The sequence below is a fragment of the Leuresthes tenuis genome, unplaced genomic scaffold (genome assembly GCF_036924035.1).
Source record: "Leuresthes tenuis unplaced genomic scaffold, fLeuTen1.0.hap1 SCAF_11, whole genome shotgun sequence".
Lineage (NCBI taxonomy): Eukaryota > Metazoa > Chordata > Actinopteri > Atheriniformes > Atherinopsidae > Leuresthes > Leuresthes tenuis.
In genome coordinates this window covers 15334010-15351966 of record NW_027325365.1, presented here as the reverse complement: position 1 = coordinate 15351966, position 17957 = coordinate 15334010, and the positions used below count along the sequence as shown (strand labels likewise).

The 17957-nt window shown below is 43.0% G+C and overlaps 3 protein-coding genes across 3 annotated transcripts; all 3 read right to left on the bottom strand.

Moving 5' to 3' along the window:
* Positions 1 to 4801: 4801 nt before the first annotated feature.
* On the bottom strand, positions 4802 to 8352 carry LOC140318065 (uncharacterized). Its single transcript, XM_072395686.1, has 4 exons — positions 7425 to 8352; positions 6916 to 6998; positions 6628 to 6745; positions 4802 to 6482 (listed from the first exon to the last, which is right to left on the bottom strand). The coding sequence occupies exons 1-4, from the start codon at positions 7822 to 7824 to the stop codon at positions 5488 to 5490; spliced, it is 1596 nt and encodes a 531-aa protein (XP_072251787.1). The 5' UTR covers positions 7825 to 8352; the 3' UTR covers positions 4802 to 5487.
* A 201-nt stretch (positions 8353 to 8553) lies between these two features.
* LOC140318067 (uncharacterized) lies at positions 8554 to 14588 on the bottom strand. Its single transcript, XM_072395688.1, has 5 exons — positions 14332 to 14588; positions 11867 to 12248; positions 11641 to 11768; positions 10280 to 10331; positions 8554 to 10018 (listed from the first exon to the last, which is right to left on the bottom strand). The coding sequence occupies exons 2-5, from the start codon at positions 12174 to 12176 to the stop codon at positions 9201 to 9203; spliced, it is 1308 nt and encodes a 435-aa protein (XP_072251789.1). The 5' UTR covers positions 12177 to 12248; positions 14332 to 14588; the 3' UTR covers positions 8554 to 9200.
* Positions 14589 to 15555: 967 nt separating this feature from the next.
* mif (macrophage migration inhibitory factor) lies at positions 15556 to 16967 on the bottom strand. Its single transcript, XM_072395698.1, has 3 exons — positions 16779 to 16967; positions 15945 to 16117; positions 15556 to 15833 (listed from the first exon to the last, which is right to left on the bottom strand). The coding sequence occupies exons 1-3, from the start codon at positions 16884 to 16886 to the stop codon at positions 15767 to 15769; spliced, it is 348 nt and encodes a 115-aa protein (XP_072251799.1). The 5' UTR covers positions 16887 to 16967; the 3' UTR covers positions 15556 to 15766.
* Positions 16968 to 17957: the final 990 nt, after the last annotated feature.

Sequence of the window (17957 nt, the reverse complement as noted above, 5' to 3'; positions counted from 1 at the left end):
TTAAAAGAGTGAGGAAAAGGCTAAATATAGAAAAGCCAGCAAACAGGTGGATGTTGGATTTTTAAATAAAGAAATCTCCATGTTTATCTGAGCATATTAAAATACAGACCAAACAAGTATTATGTTAAATGTGATCACACACACCGTCCTCATTCTGATGCTGTAAAATCATCATAACAGGCCCGATGAGTATAATCACCAGTATGATCATCAGCTCTGCATGTGGCAGGTTCGTTCAAGTACAGTCACTCCAGTTCAGCTTGTCCTTGTTAACCTGCAATGACCCTGTCTGTGTAGCAGCAGTCTGTCTCCTCTGCCATTCAGGCGTGAAGTCTTGGCCTCCGACCATCCCGTTACCTTGGTGACAGCGAGCGCGACGACCCGCCATCCCCTGCCTGACTTGGACCCATTGCCCTCCATTTCATCTGAGCTGTTTTTGTGTCCTCACATAATCTTCTTCAGTACAGATGGTGGGGAATGTGGTACATTATGCCCATTTAACATTTATCAACAACATTCAACATTTAGTGAGAACACAGAAGCCTGCGTTCAATGAGACGTATTCTCATAGTTCACCTAAGCTACACATATGATAAGGAAGTGCTAAAGTTGTCATTTATAACTATCCAGAGCTTTTAGGTGTGTAAAATGTTAATAAATGTCAGTAATGTACCCCCCTTATTTAACTGTAAACAACATCAGACAACCTAAACACATTCTCTTAACTGAGAAAAAAAAGTATGCTCTTTCTTTATTCTAGACCAAAAGCAGATAAATTGGGAACCAGCAGGTTTACCATTGAGTTGCATCACTTTCTCTATTAATGATACTGATTATGATGCAAAGTCTTTTGATAACAGTAAAGGGTCTCATTTGCTGTATTTTTGTTTAATGCTCCAAATGCTCTTTAATGAGCTTCCTCCCAAGGGTGTCCTTGCTTCACCCTCAGGGACAAAGAGAACAGCTCAGTTATCAGAGAGGAGCTGAGTGTAGAGTTGCTGCTCCTTTGGATTACAAGGAGCCACATGAGATGGTTCCAGCATCTGGTCGGGATACCTTACAGACATAATTGAGGGGAGGTGTTTTGGGAATATTCCAAGGCGGAGGCCTCAGGGCAGGCCCAGGACTCCCTCGCCTGGAAAAGCCTCAGGGTCCCTCTCTAAGAGCTGGAGGATAGCTGGAGAGGGGAAGGTCTGGGGATCTATGCTTATACCATTGCCTCCACAACCCACTATGGAATAAGCGGTGGAAAATGGATGGATACATCGAATATTTGCAGTGCCTGACAGGTTTGGACTTGTTTTCTTAAGCACAGAGCCACACTGTTGCAGTATGTGCAGGGTGTGGTTTGAGATTTACTAGTTGAAATAAATCAGGCCTTCTCTAAGGATATGGTGTCTGGAGGGTTGCATACGTTGTTCGTGAGCCTGTATTTATCATTCAGCATTCAGATGTGTAAGTTACCTATGCTGTGTGCACCAATGCATCTCCACACCATCAGATGTGCTGGCTTTTGATTGAGTGGAATCACATGCAATCTAAGCTGAAGTGGGCCGTGGCCCAACTTGGAAGTAATTAAGATTGTCTTCTATTTAGCCTTGGTGATAGTTGGCACAGCTAGAGACACAGCTATATCGTTCAAAATAAATCTAATGTAGGACAATTTAATCTCCTCATCGCTCCTGCCCCTCACTTCCATTCAATTCTCAATGGTCCAATTCTTAAAAACAAATGAATAAAATCGTTAACATCTCAGATTAACAGCAGTTCTCACACAGACGTTCTGCCCTAATCAAACCACTTGTAAATATTAGTCTGTCAAAACATTCTGAGACACTGGAGGATGAAATGTATCTAAAACAGCTAAACAAAAGGAATTGCACATTGTCCTCTGGTGCTTACTTTTGGAACTGAGGCAAACATTGATCAGTTTCTTTAACTGTACACTTACTGTGTGTAAGAGAGTGAGAATCTCAGGTGTTTCGTGATACAGATAAAGGAACAGATAAAAGGTTCTGTAGAAGGCAGGGTAATGCATTTTAAGATCCCAACACCACTCGTCGGTGCATCCAGTCCACATGATAATGATCAGCATCATTCATCAAGGTGTAAGATCTGTCCAATCAGCAGCAGCAAAGCTTGTGTCTGCCTCTGTTGACCTGGTGTTTCTCCCCCGTCCCACCCCCTCTTCACTGTGCAGATACATGGTTGCTTAGCAACCCTAGGACAGCCTTTGGAGAACACACACTCAAACATGCAGTTTCTCTCTCTCTCTCTCACACACACACACACACACACACACACACACACACAAGTGGAAAATGTATAAAATTTGAGGGAGTAATGTGCTTCTACTTCACCCCTCCTCCACAACCTGTGACTCCCCCCCCCCCAAGAAAAACAGGTGTAAACACAATCTAACCCCAGAGTCTGTAGGAGATTTAGGAAAGTAGCCAACAGATTTCCCTCCACCGCCTTCACACAGAAATGAAAACATGCCAACATAGGGCTAGTGATTTGAGCAGAGAGAGAACCTCCCTAAATATGTTGCTATTTAGACTCATTTTTAGTTTTGACCGATCACCAATTAACTGTAAAGTCCAGCAGCCATGAAATCAGCATTTCTATCAGGCAAATAGCTTTTGGAGATGAAAAGCTATGCAGCTTCTCTGCAGTCTAGCTCTATTATCACATTAAGTGAGCGCTTAAATACAGTCAGCAGACGATGGATCAACCGATGCCCCGAGCGGGAGACAGCAGTGTAAATCCCTGACAGGGGGGTTTCTGTACAGTAATGGCAACTTGCATGAAACCACAGCCCTTGGGGAGTGGTGAGACTGGGTACATTATGAACAACCTTTGGGCAATGCTAAATCCCTTATTACCCCAACACACACACACACAGAGGAACTAATATGCAAATAAGAACACTACGGCCACAAATCACACACAAGCGTGGCTGAAAATGAAAAAAAAATATTTCTGAAGAGTCTATTTTTCATAAACATGTCATGTTCTGGGGAGGAGGGTGCGCTAACTGGGTGCCAGGGGGATCATTTGACTCCTGGTGGATTATGGGATGGTGATGGAATGACTCTTTGGCTTTAGGAGTGGAAGCGGCAGGACGTGCAATGCGTTTCTTTTTTTTTTTTTTTCTGGCAAGTTCCAGGAAAGCTGCAGCCCAGAGGGAGAGATAAATAAACTGATACAAGGTGACATAAAAGGAAATGGCCCACTGATGCCTGATCTATGCTGAAATATAAATGGGAATTCTTTGGCCTGGTGATAAAAGCAGATTAACATATGATTACCAAATCAAATCACTGCCACTAGACCATACCAAAAAGGAAAGTACACTGAAAATATACACAAAGCTATTAATTCAGATCATCCATACAGTCATATTTCCAGCCAGGTCATCTGTTTGTTGCATTTTCTCTACAGGGAAAAAGCTGCTTAGACCAGAAAGGAGATTACACGCAGCTAAACATGCAAACAGAAAACAGTGCCTGGTCTGAGTGACTGCTGCCTGAATACACACACATACACACAAACCTTTTAGAGAACCAAATCTGTGTTTTATCTTCATATCCTGACTTAACGCTTTATCTGCCCATAAATACAGTATCCAAACGTGTGCATGAACTCAAAAGGTGTGTGAGCACCTGCAGCTTTCCCCAGTGAGAATTTGAGCCTCTCATATTGCCAGCAGTTGATACAAACAGTAAATAATAAAAAAAATAATAATAAAGTAAGATTTGTAGACATTGATGTTTACCTCTCTGTGTCCCGTTCGAGTCAGTTCAGAGTTGGCCTTTGGTTGTACAATCCGTCTTTATAACTGAGCGCCAAACCCAGAGCGACAGACACACACACAGGTGACCTTTAGGGGGGGGAGGAGAGGTCAGCAAATGTAAAATTTCTATGAGCAAACCATGGACTCAGCAGCCTGGGGAATACATGCAGAGAGCCGGGCCTGGTCTCCCTCAGGAGGAGAAACTGTTGTGTGAAAGACAGACAAACACCCCATCAACCTCCACACAAGGCACGTGTTCGAGGCATTCTTGTGTGTGAAATACACTCTGAATTTTAGCAGAAGTGAATACGAGGTTTCAGCCGTCAGCTTTAGGCAAAATAAAACGGCTTTGTGTTCTCAGCGTTTCCAACACAAGCTGCAGCAGAATGACGGTAACTCGAAGGGGAATTCCAAAAAAAACGGGATTTTTATTCAACATAATTGGCTCCGACTCCTGGATACATCCTCTACTGTAAGCGCTTTTTAAAAACACAAAGAGAATTCTGGATTCAGTTTCCATCGCTCCCAACATTAGTTGAGCGTTGAGTGTTTCCTGGGATGATTTGGGAGAAAGACATTTGGGATTTGGGAGAACTGATGACAAGAATGAGAACAGTATTAATCCCTTAAGGCTAGTGTATCTGACATAGCAACAGACTGGCATTCTTACAGATAATCATGATAAAAGGGACCAAATTATTGTTTTTACACACTGACACCAAACAGCAAGAGAGGACGTCAGATTGGTGCAAATGCAGTAAGCAAAGGACTCCCATTATGATTTAGCCAAATCAGCACACACTTCCAGAGCAGCTCTTACATGAGAGATGACACGATGACACGTGTGCATGCATCAGGGAAAGGGGTCTGAAAAATATAGGTCACAAGGTAAAATATGCTGAGAGCAACACAAGCTTTCTGAAGCCATTTCCAAACTTCTTTTTGTGGCTTAACACTGCCCCCTGGTGTTTGGCAAAGAAGCACGCAACGAGCCAAGAACGTCATTTTTCAAGGATCAACAATATTCTTTAATTTCACTGAGCAGAAACAGGAGGGAGAAATGCACAGTCCTCTTTAACAACACTGTTATGCAGCTGCTACAACACGATGCATTTTCCACTTTACAACACAGCTTAAACAACATGTTGAGATTGGAACTACAAAAGCACAACTTTGAAGGAGAAGATTCAGCCCCTGTATGCCACATATAAACCTAATAACAACGATATTCTACAGAAACAAAAACCTTGTGCTTCTGTCACTTCAAGTACTTAGAATGAGCTCCGGGACTTTTCGCTGACAGGAAAGATCAGTGGACGATAAAGTCATCGCATTTTTATTTTCATAACAACAGCCAGTATTTTTTACTCATGGATAATTCACACGTAATTAGAGCCATGACCATTTTACCATACACTGGAGTACAAATCTATATTTTAGAGTGACCTACAATTCCTGTATATAATGACTATAATGACTCGCAACGACTGTAAAATAAAATCAAGACACTCAAATTTACTTTAGCCATAAACATTAACAAACTGGATCAAATTTCAAGATCACAAAACGAATAAAACCAAAACTTCAAATACTTCCAAACTGTTTAAAGTGCTCAGTCATAAGTTCAGTTTGCGGGATTCATTTTGAGAGTAAAATTAAAACCTTTTTTTTTTTTTTTTTCCTTTTTCTTTTTAAACGGGATTCTGGTCCACGTCCGGTTCAGGCTGATCGTCCGTGAAGTAGGGATCCCCTTGATGGACTCTGTGATTATGCACCCTCAGGTTCCCCCTGTGGGCAAATCTCTTTCCACACTCTGTGCAAGCAAAGGGCCTCTTCCCCATGTGAACGTCCCGTTGGTGGGCTCTCAAGTTGCCGCTGCGGGCAAATCGTTTACCGCACTGAGCGCAGCCAAAAGGCCGCTCCCCTGTGTGAGTGCGCGTGTGCACAGTCAGCTCAGACGGCGTTAGGAAGCTCTTGTCACAAAACTGGCAGGGATGTAGTCGGACTCCTGTGTGGCGTAATAGGTGCCTGCGCTGGTGGGAGGGGTAAGTGAAACACTTGGTGCAGTACGGGCAGGTGTAGGGTCGTACATTTCCTGCACTCGGAGCTGGAGGGTGGCCGAGAGTGTTTGTGTGCCGTAGAGTGAGCAAATGGGAGTTTGACTGTGGTCTTAGAGGGTTTCTGTTGCCAAAATTAGTGACCCGCTGAGTGTGATTGATGGCGCTTCTGACGCCTCTGCTGTCCCTGGTTCGCCATGACAAATCACCAGAGGACTCCCGGGGATGATCCTGCTGACCTTCCCTCTGTCCTACACTCAGACCCCGCACGGAGTTCTGATTCGAGTTCTGGTTCTCAGGCTCCTGGTCCAAGAAAGGGAAAGAGGTATCGTCATCTTCGTTGCTCGCTTCAACTGATCCAAAACCAGGCCGGAAGCAGGGTGGCTCTGTGCCGGCGCTGCTGCTAGCGGGGGCTGAGCAGCCGGTGCCATCTGCCTGAAGGTTCTCCAAACCCGACACCCCACCTCGGATGGTATCCAGCCCTGGTAACCACTCTCCTGGTTGCATTAGGCTGGGATCAGGTCTGGGGGAGCAATGTCCACTCTGGGAGATGGATAGAAAAGGGGTAGAGGCTTGATCCTCGAGGGGTCTGGGGTCTGCACTGCGACTGCTCTGATCCCAATTAGACACTGAAGAGAAATTAAACAAGAATTCACACACTTCTATCTCATTCCTTACTATTAAACTTCCTTTACATTCCAAAACAAATTTGAAAGTTAGCTTGCTCCATCACTGGACAGGCCTAACCATCAACAAGAGAAGTTCCTTTCTTACTTTTGGGTTTTGCTTGGGTAGCAGACATGGCGTCAACCTGCCTCTGGTCTCCAGCAGCGAGGATTCCCTCTTGGTCTTGGTCTGTGACAGACTCCAGAGTAGATTGTGATGCAGCATGCTGTAGAGAAAAGGTAAAACAAGACAGTTTAGATTTAGAAAATAAAGGTAGCAAAGAGTGGCACATGTGTGACACTGAGGTAGCTGTTCAGAAATCATGAAGATGTAATCACTTGAAATCATTAAACAATCACACTCCACCTCTCATGGACAGTTGGGACAGGATCTGACCTCATGTTTGATAGAAGCTCTGTCCTGACCCGGGACCTCCTCTTTCAGCTTGCTGAGGCTCTGGCTGAGTCCTTCCACTGGTTCTGAATGAGAAGACGCATCATTTCCCACATTCAGTGTGGAAGAAAAGTATTGTTTCTCAACATCAATGCAGTCTCTGGTGCCAGTTTAGTACAAACCACAGGGTTGGCAGTTTTTTTGGCCTCTGATATCTTAGAAATAACATATAGCAGCGTGTTGCTGGGGTCACATTTCAGATGTTCATGGGTTGTTTACAATGCCATCAAATGTTTTGCTGACAATTCTTCTACATAGCTGTTCTTTTCTTTTCTCCAATGACCCTTCAAATCTTGTGTCAAGGTACCGAGTACCTTTGCTTTAGTACTTATGCGTTTTATTTAGGTTGGATTTCTACCAGACCTATTTCAGGTAATGACACTGAAAAACTTCTACCACAAAGTGTGTTAACCATGAGGTGACTTTGAAAGCAACAATGTCTGCTGTCTTACCTGATGCTGTCGGGCTCTGTTGCCTCACGCTGCCCTCTCTGTCTCCTGATGACATCTCCCCTTCCTCTGCCCCTCCAGCTTTCACTTTTTGCCTCCTCTCGGCTTTCTCCAGCTTGCACTTGAGGATGGAGAGCTCCTCCGTCTTCTGCGCCAGCTCCGCCTGCTGTTCGCAAAGGCTGCTCTCAAAAATCTTGGCGATCTCGCACACGGCGGCCGCCAGCAGCGAGTCCATGACGGTGGCCAGCTGAGCGTGGAAAGCACTCCTCACAGATTCCATGTTCCCTTGTTTAAATGACACAATCTGAATTTCTGAGACTGACTGACGCCGGGGTTTTCTTTGATGCCTGCTCTCCAGAGATAGCAGATAGACTCCTCTGCCCTGACATCTAAATACTGCCATGAAGCGATGCCATGCTACGGTTGCTAAATTACGCCATTTATCGCAGAAATTGGCTCTCTGTAATCCACCAAGGTTGAGTCTCTCCTAATGACAAACCTGTGCTGTGTTACAACTATCTTAAAGTATTGCCATTGTGACCGGCTCTATATTGTAAGCTAACGTCACTGATCTAACAATGCTCTGTAAAACAGCGAGACGGTTTGCATTGAACAAAAAACGGTTAATTTCTAGCTAGTTTCTGGATCATAGAGCTATCATTGTTCTGCTGTAACGTAGTGCTAGCTAATGTTACCTCTGTCTAACATGTAAACAGTGGAGCCGACGCAGCCCAGCCTGTACTAGCCTTTCCTTTCCTGGGTAGCATTGGCGCTGTGTTAATGCAAAAGAAACAACCATAACACTGGTTGGCAATTGTACCGGTTGGCTGTTAGTGACCAACTTCTTTTCACTGGTTAGCTCAACGAAACGGCTTCACTTTCAAAGAAACAGCTACTCATCCTTCAGCTAGCTGGCTGGCACCTGTGATGTTGTCGTGCCACCAAGTCTCGCGATATTATAACTCGAAGCGTCAGATACTGCAGATGACTGTAAATACACATTCAATGTGCAATCAAATGTTCAAAAATTATAATATACTTTTTCACCACATAGTAATTCAAATATATGCAAGACAGTGAAAAATCTAAATTTATTCAGTCTAACAATACATGGATAATTACATGTAAAAGGCAAACTTGGGTGAATGGGGGCAGATCCCATACAAAACTATTAGAACTGTAAAATTTTACATTTGTTTTGCTCCTTTCAGAATTCGAGCACTAAAAAAAAAAAAATAAAAAAAAATTTTTTTTAAAAATAACCACACAAATAAAACAACACATTCAATGAGTGTAAAACAGATCAAATTCAAGTATTTAAACTATCACAGAGGAATTGAGCAGAAGCAACGTTATATCAGACATTCTAGAAACACAGGAGAACGAAATACATGAAATGCAGCCAACATTACTGATCGAGTTTCAATAATTTCATTCCAAAACCAAATACATCAACAGATGATGAGAAACTGAGTGACGCACCTGTGACCCAGAAAAGAACAAACCACTATTACGGCAAACGGCAAACAGCAAATAGATTTGCAGCGGCTGAACATGAGGTGTCCACTATTTATCATCTGCTTTTTTTTATTTGATGCTTTTGTGGAAAACTTTTTTCCTACACTGGATCAGACTGGTACCATGTGGCACTTTTTTTGGGTGCAAGCATAGCTGAGACACATTGTACAGCGGAACAACCCCCCCCCCAAAAAAATCTTCTGGCACAGGGAGCGTCGGACCCTTCCTGGCACCGTGAACTCATCGTTCGCCTTCTTAAATCTAAATTTTTGCAGGGTCCTTGCTGGGAGAGAGTGAATGCTTTCCCTTTATGCCCTCTAAAGGCTCGGTCCATCCAAGGTCCACATTCACGTCAACTGAATTCACAGGTTTTTTGTGTTTTCTTGCCATGTGCATGCCGAGTGCCTGTCTGAGGTGGAATTTCATGGGGCACGTGTTGCAAATGAACGGCTTTTCGTGAGCATGACTCACATGTTTTGCGAGTTTTGAGCTCAAATTAAACTTGCAGTTGCAGTATGTGCAGCTGTACTTTTTGGTGGCTCCTTCGTCGACGTTGCCGGGTGAATGAAGTATTGATTCTTCATTTACCTTTACGTCTTTGCACGGGGCGGGTGCACTTTCTTCTTCTTTGGGGGCTTGTTTTACCAACAGTATGTATTTGTCGCAACCCAGTTTATGCATCTTGCACATCTTACGATAACGGAAGACTTCCTTGCAACCTTGGCATGTTTTGTGGAAAAGTTTGTGCTCATTTCGTCCCAATTCTGTATCAAAGCTCCTCTTACAAACCTTACAGTAGAAATTATTTTTCTTGGCGGTTTCCACCCCCTCTACTTCAGGAGATTTGGACTTGCCTCCTGTACTTTTTCTTTGATCTTCTTTGGACTCTTCTGTATTTCCTGGTTCTTTTGCAGTTACATCCACCCTTCTCTTTCTTTTTCCAAAGCCGTCCAAAGCGTTTTGGTCAGAGTTTTCCCGCTTTTTGCCTTTAGGCAATACTTTCACGTCATTCCTAATTGGTCCGGGTTGACCTTCCTGTACGCAGGCTGGCAATTTTCCACTCTCATTTAAAGCAGAAACTGTAAAAGAAAATAGTTGTTATTTCGCCTATAAATGGAAGTTGCACCTTAAAACACATTATAAAGAAAACACACACCTTCCTCTGAATTATGGAAAACAATGCATTCAACTTTGGAACAGACCAGAAACCTTCCAGCCTTGGAAGCCACAATAAATCCATGTGGGTAAATTATGGAAGTGCAGGAGAAAACCATCCTTAGTTTTACTAGAATCATCTGGGACACAGCAGAATGTACAACATATTATAGAAGGAAACTCACTTCTCCTGGATCTTCTGAACTGACTGGTACTCTGGAGGTTGTTGTCGTGCACCTGAAATCCAGATGTTACGACTTAAATTTCAAAAGGTTTACAGTCAATAGGAAATACAAGAAACATGTTCACAGAGCTGCGTCTGCATCAGCAGCAGCAGCAGCAAATAATGGCGTAACTCTCCATATGTTCATGAGGATTACAGAATCGCTGCACGGAGGATATTCAAGATATTTCTGAGCGGATTTTATACAATTCTTTGTGGAAATGCTCCTTACAGGGTACAGAAAATCGTTAAAGCAATGAAAAGAAAGCGGAAGATGCTCTGCTGGCCTCTTTGTCATGTGCAGTTTCTTCTTGGAAGCTGACAAAATGACAATGCTACACTTGTTAGTGAACAAATTCAGACTACGGTGCTCCAACTCCAGCTACCATATCAGGACATTAATTAAGAGGATTTAGTGACAGACGCCAATAAACCGATGATACAGCTGAAATAAAGTTGTTCATGACGATAAGAAGAGCGTAGTTCCTGCTTTCGATACACTCAAATCTCTGCATGGAAAAAGAGGTCAAAGATCACTTTTATTTTCCTAACAAATCTTGGCACCAATTGACGTCACTCCACCTTGTAGATCTAAAGATGGCTACGTCAGGTTCAACATATGTTTGTTTATGATAGAAGAATGTTCCTCCACAATCGCACTCAGTACTGTCTCCCCTCAGGGCCGCATGCCGAGCCCCTTACTGTTCACCCTTTATACCGTAGACTGTAATCCAACCCACCCAACAAATGCCATCATCAAATATGCCGATGACACCACCGCAGTCGAAGTCATCTCAGACGAGGATGAGACGGCATGCAGGACTGTGGTAGAGAAAGTGTCCTTCTGGTGCTCAGCAAACAACCTGATTCTGAAAGTCCATAAAGCAAAAGAACTTGTCATGGACTTCAGGAAGCACAGGCAAGCACCAAGCACACCCCCCCCCCTCCTTAATCCGAGAGCGTGCGGAAACTGTCGCCACCTTCAGGTATCTGGGCACCCACATCTCTGGCAACCTCTCCTGGACAAGAAGCTGCTGCTGGCCTTCAATGACTCCTCTGTGGAAAGTGTACTTGCATACTGCCTGGGTGTGTGGAACACTGGCTCCACAGGTCAGGAAGTCTGTGCAGAGGTATCATAAGAGCTTCAATAAGGGCAACTGGACTTCTCCTGGGATCTCCTGGGATTGCTATGGGAAGCACGTCTCTTGTGTTTGCGTCACAACCAAACAAAAAAAAAATAAAAAACTGCCTACCCCCACACTTGCACTGTAGCACTGTGTTGTGTTAACGTACAGCCATGCACCACCACCTTGAGCTACACACCTCGTGCGTTTGAACTGGAATTTGGCACAGAGGAATGGTGAACGCGCGCAGTCTTACGCTGGGGCACCCGTCTTCATCGTCCTTGGTCACCAGCTCACAGCCCAGTGGAGCGCACCAGTCATCAGGCACTGTTCGAAGCCGCACACAGACACAGAACATGGTTAACCTGCAGATGCAGAAAGCAGCATTTTTCTGGAGGTTCTATAAACAACACTCATCACCACACCTTCGTGCTCAATCTCAGACACATTAGAAGTCGGTCCCGGTGCATCCACAACAATTTCGGGCGCTGTCCAAGTTTGTTTCATCTTGACTCTTCTGAGATACCCCGACTGAAAGTCTTTCAGCTTTAGCTCAGCTGTCTGAAGCTTTAGCTTAAGTTGAGCGAGCTCTTCTTCTTTCAGTGTCATCTCCTTTTGATGATCATGCAGCGTGTTTTCGAATATCTTCATGACTTCAAACACAGCTGTCCTTAAGACTGAGTCCATCGTTGTGGTCAGGTGGACCCGGAGACGTCTCATCATTTGGTTAGACATCACGGAAGATGAATGCGGACAGCTTTCAGATGACCAAAGGGAGAGAGTCTTGTGTGTTGCTGAGTCTAGTCTCTACCCCAAAACAGAGAAATACATGATCGGATTAGCTTCAGCCATGAACAAGCAGAGCTTACTTAGTATTCCTAAAAAGATGTAACTTTCACCATTTTTAATTCTATGTCTACAATAAAGTAATCAAATCCAGTCCAATCCAAATAACTGCCAGCTTCAGAGTTCTCAGAGAGGCGTGGTATTATTTCAAGCACAGAACAGAAGATCACGAGGGTGAACTTTCAAATGAAAGGTAAAGCCCACCTCCCACACACACACAGGGCATTAAATCTGCCACAGCACATAAATCACAATCGTGTTTCCGTGAAACATGAAGAACATGAGCCTGCTGGCCCAAATTACTTTCTGTTCCTTACGTTGGTTTGACACATTTTGCACGAGAGGCCCAACTAATACAAAAACAAACATGTTCATTAACTTCAACATAAGCATGTCTTTTAAAAGGTCTACATACCAAAGTTACGGATATCGAGCCGTGCTCATTTTGGTGTGTTTTTTTGAAGGCGTGGTACGGTGAGCTAACTGTAGCTCACACATCTTGTGTTCAACCTTTGTTGAGTTTGAGCCTACTGACCAAAGTGTTTCCAAATAGAGCTTTTTAGATTGCTCTGGGTGAAAAATCTTCTCGCTCCGCGACCAAACTGGGTTGCGAACTCTCATCCCATCGCTACCACACAGCTGCTGATGAAGTCTTCACTTGTTTCAGCACGACTTACATTTGATTTTAAATCCCAGAAAGTGACTTTGCATTGCTCTCATAGCGTAGAAGTCAGACAGCGGCGGTGTTGCTACTTTTTCCACAATCACAACATTTTGCCACTTAACTCCCAACCCATCCGATCGATGTTTCTCAAGCAGTCACGTAGACACGTCTCTCTCTGGTTGCCAGTGTTAAACTAGGATAAGAGTAGCTCCTGGTGATACAATCTTCTTCGCTCAACTGGTTGTTGAAGAGAACCAACAGTTTTAAACCGCACCTTTTAGCCCTCTCAAGTCTTTCACAATACTGCAAACAAGACACATCAGAGCTGTGGGTCTTCATGCCACAGGTCAACCAGATGCTGCAGCTTCCCCCGAGGTCAAGCAGGCCATAATTTCTTCAGTTTTTAATTTCTTTTCATTTAAATTATTTCTCTCTTATTATATTTTGCGCAAACCTGTAAGTAGTATCAAAACGAAGCTCTTGGCCTCAACGAAAACCCTAAACAACCCGTATAAGGATAATGAACACCTTTAATATAGTTCCTATAATCCAGCTGGAAGTTGACTGAAAATTATCCTTTTCCAAAAGATAAGAAGAAGAGGTGTGGAATGTCTGTTTATTGTCAACCTTCTTTGATATGTCTAGGAAGGGGAAACACCCAGAAACACCCCCTGACATCAAAGTTGTTCCTTGTATATTCAAATTGATGGAGTACCAGTTGGTACCAGGGTGTTAATGTCCCCCAGGCCAGGTTTATGGCAATCTAGGAGAAAGGTCTGGTGCAGGGAGAACCTTAAATCATCTCCAAAGGACAGAAGTTATGATAAAGAAAGTCTCTCTCTGGGATGGGTAACCCCACCTCTGTGTAGACTTGGGGTTTTTTTAGTCAACAAATCCAACCCTGGAAAGTTACTGGGCCTCCAAGAGATTAAGTTTTACTTTATTCCACATTGAGTTTGCTACAAAGTTTATTACTTTTCAAGCATAATCTATATCGTGCTTTAAAGTGTGAGGGAATATAACCGAGCACAGCACTCTTGTAGGCTACAAATTAAAAGTAACGTTTTCACATTTTTCTTGTTATATGAAAACTACACATCTGGCTTTTATACGTGTACTGGATAAAATGACTCCACTGCCCAAAGTTCTCGTTTCTCTTGTTGACTGACAGCAATAATAACGACCAGGTAAACAATCTCCACTTTGAGAGAAAGAACAGTGCGCGAAAAACTCGGCGACAGTTGGGTATACACGGCGTTATTTTCGACATCCTCATGGGCTACACCGATTAAAATTAAACACCTACATTTGAAGCTATGCGTTTAGATGAAACTGATGTTACACATGGCGGGAAAAAGACCGCATACACAAAACACTGACCGTTAAGAAGTAGGACTCCTGTGCTCCGCCTCAGAAGCCCGAGCTTCGCTTTGAACCCACACGTTTATCGCACCAATAGTAGACGTCTAATTCCCACAGCAGTTATTTAATTTTAGCTGTCCAGCGTACTGTTATAGACAACATTCTCACCCGCCATTTTCACCCAAGTGTCCCTACGGACGGAACGTGTAATTTCTTTCGTCATCTTTCGTCGACCCGTAACTTTTCCGACCACGTACATTCAAGAATTTGCTTGGTCAATTAAAAAATGTAAATGTTTTAAAAAAAAAAAAAAACATCCATGGACTTGTATCGTTTAGGATTTACATTTTTAAACAATTAAAACAAAGTGCGCAGACGTTTACGGTACAGACTGATACAGAAGATATTTCTCCTTAGCGACATCTTCCACACTTCTCGATATGTTTGGCACCCAAACAGCAATGGTATAATCTACTGTATAAAATAAGGCCCGCCGCGCATTAAAATGACGTCTATACTGGTCTGGACATGGAAGAGCGACGCTCTACTGTGATTCGTTGTTATGTTGTTAGGCAACCACACACGTTCATCTCTCGACCGCATTCGATTTACCTTAAAAGTTAGAAACTTTAAAATATAGACAATCGAGCGTTAGCGCTAGATAATGTTTTACTACTCAGCAGTAAAAAAAAAAAAAAAAAAATCAAAAGGCAGTATATTGACAGTATATCATTGTCCTTTGGTGATTCTCGTGATATTCATTCATTGAAAGTGATGATTTGATCATTTGAATCTAAATGACCAAGAAGCATTTATCATTTGACTTGGCTTTTGGCTTTGAGTTTTCGTCGTTCTCAGTGTGCTGCAAACTTCAAAAGACATGCAAGAGAGAAACGACCATAGTCCATCCCCTATCCCACAGGCTCGTTTCTGTCTTTTTTTTTTTTTATAGCTGCATTTTTCTCTTGCGGCATTTTACTATTGGATTTGTTTTGCCGTTTTCACGTGTCGGCCACCGTAGATAACCAGCCTCCAAAACGTGTATTTTCTCCCTCTTCTGGTCAACAGGTGAAAACGCAGAAGCGTTTTAATGAGATTTCCAAATCTTAAGGCGGACACGACGTGATTATTTCCACTCATTTCATTCTTGATTCAAAACATTGATGGATGATTGTATGAAGAATGCATGATGAATGTATTTTTTCTCTTTTTGCAAGACAAGACGAACAGAGTAGACAGAAATTTGTTCATGGTCTGCAGGGTTCGCTTTATTGCAGTTAAGAGGGAGCAGATTAGTGCAAAGCTAAAGGGTCCAAGTGCTTTTGAGATATTCATACCGTATTTCGACCAAATAACAAAGTGTCTTTGCTCTTCATTTCTTCAACTTTGAATAAGCTCACACATGCAGGGAAATACCGGAATGATCTTCTATGTCAGATTGTTCACCTCCATCTCAGCCAAACGTAGTGTTGTTCCAGGCCACATTGGCCGCATCCATGTCTACAAAGTTAACATAAATCCTGAAATAGACAGCGACAGAAATAGGTCAATGAGTGCTCTCATTAGCAGTGAGTAGTTATGCAACATACAGGAGGGGGGGGGGGGGGGGGGGGGGTCTGTGCATTTGCTACCTGTCAGGAGAGATGCCCAGGTGTTTGTTGAGCAGTCCACACAGGAGTTTTGCGTATTGCTTGTTGTGAGCACCGCTGATCTTGCCGATGCTGTGGAGGGAGCAGAGTGCGCAGGGGTCTCCCTTTCCTCCAAACATCATCATTTGGTCAGGGTTGATATGCACAGCAATGTACTAATATGTAAAAGACAGAGTCACAAAAAAAATTGAGCGAGCCTTAGCTGGGAGGATCAGTGATGAAGAATGTCAGTCTCAATAACACGAGGGTGAATTAATACATCCACATTTCTATACTGCAAATGCACAAAATGGTAGTTATTGACATGTTGTCTCCGTTGGTATCATGTGGAACTTTCGTGTCCAATTTAGTTTGCTCTTTCTGGGATGTAGAGATTTAAAACATATCACTGGAATAAGATAGGGGTGTGCCAGTTGGTCCCCTGGGCCTGTGCCAGAGGCCCTTCAATAATGAATGAAACCCAGGTTAACTGTTATAATGAAGCAATAGTTAGATAATTAAAGCTGACAATTAATACTTTGAGGAAAAATCTACGGAGGCAGAGTTAAACTAGGTGTTACTCTATGTTGTTTGTTACTCATAACTTGTGTTATGGAAACGGAAATCTCTGCTTAATCATCAACCAGCGCTGACTGTTCGCATGACTGTGCAAAATGACATGTCCATGACGTGGTGTACATTTAATATATATTCATGCCAATCCTGCCTCACACCCTCAGCAAGTTACATCTGTAAAGTTGATCAATGAGGGAAGGATTGAGGGCGAATGGCCCCCTCAGTTGGATTGTGCAGATCATGTGAGCATAAATGACCCACCTGCGCAGGTTTGCCCATAGCTTTGGCCAACTCGTCTGTGGCTTCGGACAGCAGAGCCGCCGGAACGTCGCTTTTGGCCACGTTGGTGTTCACCACGAACATCGGCATGATTGCTCTTGTTTTTCTTTCGTGCTCAAGATGCAGAGGCGTCTATTTTGCTCACAGGCGGAAGAAGACAAAAGACTCTTCTTCCTCTTTTATGGAGCTCGCAGCAGTGTGAAAAATTAAACACAGCGCCCCCATCCGTCCTGCAGAACAGTGAATATGTTTTCGTGCGTCTTTATTCATTCAGGATAATCAACCAGTTGTCATCTCTCTTCATTTCAATTTTTTTTTTGCTACTCACTGTGGTTGTGTTATGTCTCTCCGACTTCTTTGGCCCAGTTTGGCCTTGACTGATGGTGTTGGGAGTGTGGATGCCAATGCTCAGCCACATGTCAATCAGACATGGCCGACATTTGTATTGTCTGAGCAGCTCTGGGGTTGCAGTAGTAAAGCAAAGAATAATCAGTGTAGGACTGTCATGCTGAACATAATATGAGATGGTTTGAAAATGATCTATCAGGCAAATCTCAGTGTGGATGAGTTAAGTGACGCTACTTCACTGGAACCAAGAGCGTTCCCCAAAGCTCAGCCCTGGGACCAGTTATTTTCATTTTTATCTGTAAACCGTCTTGACTCAAATGAATCGTGTCAAATTCTGTTTTCACACTGACAGTACAGTGATGTATTGCTCTTCATCTACACCTATACAGGTTTTGTCAGCTACAGTAAGCTTTTACTATTGTCCAGCACAACTCCAACTGAGATTAAAATGGTGTTATTTTCCAGAGAATGTAGTCTCTCTTTTAAATTGGAAAGTTTGTGTTCGTTCCAAAGAACAATTCGTAACATATATCTTCAGTGAATTTGGAAAATAATTGTTCAAGTATGCTGCTCCCCTTTGCTTGGAATAAGCTATTAACCTGAATCTAAATGAGCCTGTTTCACTTGGAAAGTGTATGGAACTTTTACATATATCAGAAGCAGACATGTCTTGTTGTAAATGCAATGACTTACCATTTTGCTTCAGTTTGGTCTCTGATGACTGGGGTGATCAAATGTTCTGAGGTTTTGCATTTTCTAAGCGTTTTATGTTTTAGTTTAGTTTATTATTTATGTGTTATGCTTTCTTTTTAT